The sequence below is a fragment of the Charadrius vociferus genome, unplaced genomic scaffold (genome assembly GCF_000708025.1).
Source record: "Charadrius vociferus isolate BGI_N301 unplaced genomic scaffold, ASM70802v2 scaffold355, whole genome shotgun sequence".
Taxonomy (NCBI): Eukaryota; Metazoa; Chordata; class Aves; order Charadriiformes; family Charadriidae; genus Charadrius; species Charadrius vociferus.
Window position 1 is genome coordinate 388,894 of NW_009648451.1, and position 4,929 is coordinate 393,822.

General features: G+C 44.9%; 1 protein-coding gene across 1 annotated transcript in view; it reads left to right on the forward strand.

The window, feature by feature from the left end:
• Positions 1 to 213: 213 nt before the first annotated feature.
• LOC104286953 (potassium channel subfamily K member 16-like) overlaps positions 214 to 4,929 on the forward strand; it is a 10,407-nt gene continuing 5,691 nt past the window's right edge. Inside the window, exons 1-3 of the mRNA XM_009885602.1 lie at positions 214 to 408; positions 2,475 to 2,595; positions 4,643 to 4,809. Of these exons, the coding sequence (XP_009883904.1) occupies positions 214 to 408; positions 2,475 to 2,595; positions 4,643 to 4,809 (483 nt within the window). The remainder of the gene's footprint in view (positions 409 to 2,474; positions 2,596 to 4,642; positions 4,810 to 4,929) is intronic.

A 4,929-nucleotide genomic window follows, 5' to 3' on the forward strand; every position in this document is an offset into this window, starting at 1 on the left:
GGGGGGGGGGGCTGGATTTGTTGTTTTGTGGTTTTTTTTCCCAACTTCACCATTAATGTATTTGACAGCTCACTGTCCCTTTCAGCACAGGATCCCAGAGGAAAACGGAGCTGGGAGGGCTCTTCCTGCCTGCCGGAGGCTTCCCAGGAGCGTGAGGGATTTACCAATCGCCACCTTTCACTCCCTGTCCCTTGCCGTGTCCCACCAAAGGCCATGTGCAGTGGCAAGCTGCAGACGGGCTTGCTGGTGGCCGGCTACTTTGTCTACCTGCTCGTGGGTGCTGCTGTGTTCCAGGTGCTGGAAAGGACCGCTGAGAAGCAGGAGAAAATGGCAGCAGCACAGATGAAGGAGGCTTTTCTGCAGAATTTCACCCACCTCACGGTGGCAGAGATGGAGCAGTTTATGAAGGTAAGTGCCAGCCCTGCAGAAGCTCTTTCTACCTCCTTTTTCCCCATCAGGTGTTGTTTCCTACCCAGCCTTGCTACACAGATAACTTCCACTGCATTCCTACTGATGTGGTCATTTGGATGATTTTAGCAAACCCCTAGCCTATTCTCTGGTCTGAGCACATGGGTCACATTGCTGGCAAATACAGCTTGTGTACAGAACTTTGTTCTTGTGACAGAACTTTGTGTGTTAGCTATTAACATTCCCCATCCCGCGATGTCCCGAATCTTCAGGGGTTTGCCTCCTGTTTGCTTCCTGTTGATTCGGCTTTCGGTGGGGCTGTGCTCATCTACAATGGGTGGCATGGCAGGAAAAACGAGTCTATCTGAAACGAACGGGTGTGGTTGCCACTTACAGCAGTGTCATAGCACAAAGGAACAATACAGCAAGGTCTGAAATAACCTGTTGGGTGAAAAAAACAAAGAAGCCCAAATCACTACAAGGAGGGTGGCATAGTCAGGGTTTACTTTTTGAAGATGCTGCAGAAGCGAAACAGGTAGCCTGGCCAAGGGAAAGGGGTTTCTGGTCACGGCACAGGAAGCTGAGAATGAATACGGTTGTCTCTTCATCTTTGGTATTTCCTAGCTCTATCTGATATATATATATATATGCAGAAAAGAAAATGGGGAGTGCAAATAGCCTTGCTGTAAGCATTTCTGCATGGGAAACTAATGGAGCTCTTAATGGGCCAGCTCGCAGGATAAGGAAAGGAGAGGAAAGACAGTATTTCTAATAACACAACTCGCGATCCAGCCCCCAGTTCTCATACGCATGCACTCTCTTCGCTTCGGATTTGGATTATTTTTTATTTTTTTTTTGCAAGTAAGGGAGGACAAAATTAGGGGAACTTTTCAAGACAATGAAATCTTCGTGCAAGGGCTGTGAAATTATTTCTGGTAGCCTTGATTTTCTGGGACACCAGCAAAAAAGATAGTGAGGGAGGAAGCCCTCGGGGGGGGGGAAGACTTTTCTGGTGCAGTTTATTCCAGCTTGTGTCTTGCCTCTGGCAGGGCTCAGCCCTGGTTTTTATCTAGGCTGTTTCTGTACAAGCGAGCCTGCCTTCCAGATTTCCCATCCAATGTTCTCTGTTTGCTAAAGGGAGGGACAGCTGGATACTGTTTGGGTTTTTTTAATTATTATTATTTTAACTTTTAAAAAAAAATTAACAGCCCTTCAAATTAAAACCAAGAAAGAAGGGAAGAGTCTGAAAATGCATAACATGATAGATGATAGGGCTGGAGGGGTTTGGGAGAAACATCTAATCAAACCCCCAGTGGCAGGACAGTCTCAACTCAAACCAAACTATCTCTGGTAGATATTCATCTAAACTCATCTCTAAGGTCACATTGTAAATATGTGCATGTGTGTTCGTGCATGCCGTTTGGAGAAGAGTGTATATACATGTCGGGCTGAATTCTGATTGTGGTTGCACCAAGAGTAATGCTTTGCAAATCAATGGACTTTCTCTGAATTTAAATCTGTGACACTAATCAGAATACAGCCTTAAAATGAAATTCTCTGTTCATGTCATGTGTACCCTGCTATAACCACTGATGCCCTTCTGGGAGGGATCGGAGTCACTGCTCAGTACACTTGCATACAGTTGGGTGCTTAGATCCTGGATCCACCATTGCCATCTGAAGGGCAAACTCAAACCAGCAACCAGCCACCCCATCACTTAAGCCAATAGCTGTCTTTCTCTGCAATGTCCTGTCATTTATAGGATCATTATTTTCAAAGTACTTAGACTAAAAGGATTGAGGTTCTTCATCATGCTAAAAGATACAAGTTCTCCTGACGTCCACTAGAGTAGTCAGTATAAACAAGGCAAAAGACTAACACTTAAAACCACCGTCTGACTGCTACCCAGCCTTGGAGGTAAAGGTACGAATAGTGTTAGAGTATTGCTGAGGACAAGTGAATATTATTGACAGGAAAGGAGCAGTAGTTCTCTAAATCTGTAGTAGCCTTGCAGTAAGCACTTGAGAAAAGCAGCCATGTTGATACCAAACTGTTTTCTCTCCCAGAACCTGACTGAAGCCATTCAGAATGGAGTATACCCTGTTGGAAATGAATCACAGATTGAAGACAGCAACTGGGATTTCAGTAACTCCTTCTTCTTTGCAGGCACGGTTGTCTCCACAATAGGTAGGTCTAATGCTTTCTTGTATGTGTGTTTGTATGTGTGCAATGCTTATTATGTCTGTTATTAGAACCTGAATGGATAATACTTTCAAGTACAAAAACTCCAGTCCTTCATTGTCATGGATGGTAAGCAGCAACAGACTTGGTCCTGAGGCCTCACCACTGCACAGCTCTTTGTGCGTTATTTTGGCTTGTGAAATACCACTGGACTTTCATATTATTTCCCACTTGTTTCATCTTCTTCAGCTATCTGTTAAGATGTTCTCTCTGCTGCCAGTTGTGGGTGGGAGACAAACTTCACGGTTTTGGCTTTATTCTAGCGTCAAATAGAGAGTGCTGTCAAGCATAAAGGAATGTTAGGAAAGAACTGAACTCTGCTGGGGCATGGACACTGTCTCAATAACCTGTGTTAAGCTGTTAGTGCACATATTGAATCAGTAATATGCCAGGAAGAAAAAATGGGAAGGGGGCAATGTAAACGCTGAGACTTTTACACTCTTGATTCAAGCTGTTCTGACCTTTTCAGGGGCTGCCTGCCACTGCCTGCCTCTCCCTGTCTCTCAAAGGTGCATCCCAAAAAGTGCAAGCCTGCCAAATTTAAGCATAAAATCCACACTGTTAGCTCCTGCTTCACACTCTTATGCAGTGAAAGTCAAATCTGTGTTTTTGCAGAGTGAAGCTGAGGCCTCACTCCCACTACACCCTCAGCACAGCTGCTCCACTTGTCTGTGAATGTGACATGTTACAAGGGCCCCAAGTGGTGTCCCAGCATCAGGTCAGGTGTGCAGGTGTGCATGAACCCATGTGGAGACCATGGCAGAAGAAAAGCTTCTGACCCATCACATCAATGACAAATGTTCCATGGTTACAACATTTGCATATCAATAAAGCTTCCCAAGTTTGTCAGCACCCTGCTACTAGCCCATCCACTCCTTGCCACCACCTGTATTATTGTACTTTTTCATTACAGCACTTCTCTGCCAAACAAATCAGTTGCCTCCCATCAAATTTGTTTCCCTAGTGAGGCAGACAGGCTGTCCCAGGAAAAGTGCAACTTCACCTGTTTCCCTGCACCTTTGCCACAGAGGTCTGTTGTGAAGGTACTTCAGGTACTTCCACTCATCTTCATCAGGTTTTGTGATGAAAATGGAATATTTCTGCATCAAGGAGCACAAGACAGTTCAAGCATTTGGGGGCCTAGTAGCCAAAAAATCACTCAGTTGTTTTGTTTGTCTTTTCCCCCAAAGAAAACATTGCATTTTCCAAGTAATGGATGCCTTGACATGAACTGTGCTTGGGAAAGTGCCTTTTCTCAGGGTCATTGATAGAGTAAGGACATACACAAAATACAGGACTCTTGCACTTAGGGATGTACCTCGTGGGGTCTAAGAGGAGCAAAGTCTCCAGTCCATTAAAGGACATGTTTGGAGTTCTGCAGCCGTTGTTCCACTACTTAGATAAATCCTCTTTTAGTAGGACTTTAAGACAAATATCTCTCTGGCATAAATAAATCAGCCACCAGTAAGGTCTGGACTAATTAGCATCATCTATTCTACTGCATACTGCACTGCCTCCAGGACTGGAGCCAGTATCTGGACATACCAACTTACTGGCATTTAGCCAGGGAGGTCACTAACACACAGGCAGATCAACAAGGAGCTAGAGATGGCTATATGTGATTCTGACATGGCAAACAGCCTGGGACCCCAGCCTTGATGTCTTCCAGGTCCCCAGACTTCTGGTTTCTGTCTTTCCATGTATTTGTCACAGGACAGAGGATGTTTTCCATAACTGCTTTTAGATTGTGCTTTCATTTGCATTAAGGCTGGGCTGAGAGCACACAGTGCTCTCTGCATCCCTCAAAACATGCAGGGTGAATCACTTAATCTGCTTACTGCCTTTTTCAGGGAAAAAAAGAGTGCATGTGGACTGAGAAGTGCTAGCCACGTCTTTGGGGGTCTAAGGCAGGCCAGGTTGGTGTAGGTGTGAATGTGACTGTGGACTGCTCCAGTTCTACAGAAAATCTCCTCTGAACCATCTTTTTCCATAGGCTATGGCACGCTACGTCCTAAAACTGCTGGGGGCCAGATCTTCTGTGTCTTTTTTGCTCTGTTTGGGATCCCTCTGAATATTGTTTTTCTGCACCGTGTCGGTAAGATGCTCTCACTGCTGTGTAAAAAGCTGGGGAAATTCCTGCACGAGAAAGGAATGAGAAAGGTACTTGGTTTTACCTACTCAGGCACATTTATATGCTCGTTTCTAGCTTTTTTCTCAAGATATATGCTGGCATTATGCTCTCTTATATTTGTTCTAATGCTGTGTTAGGAGAGGGAAAGA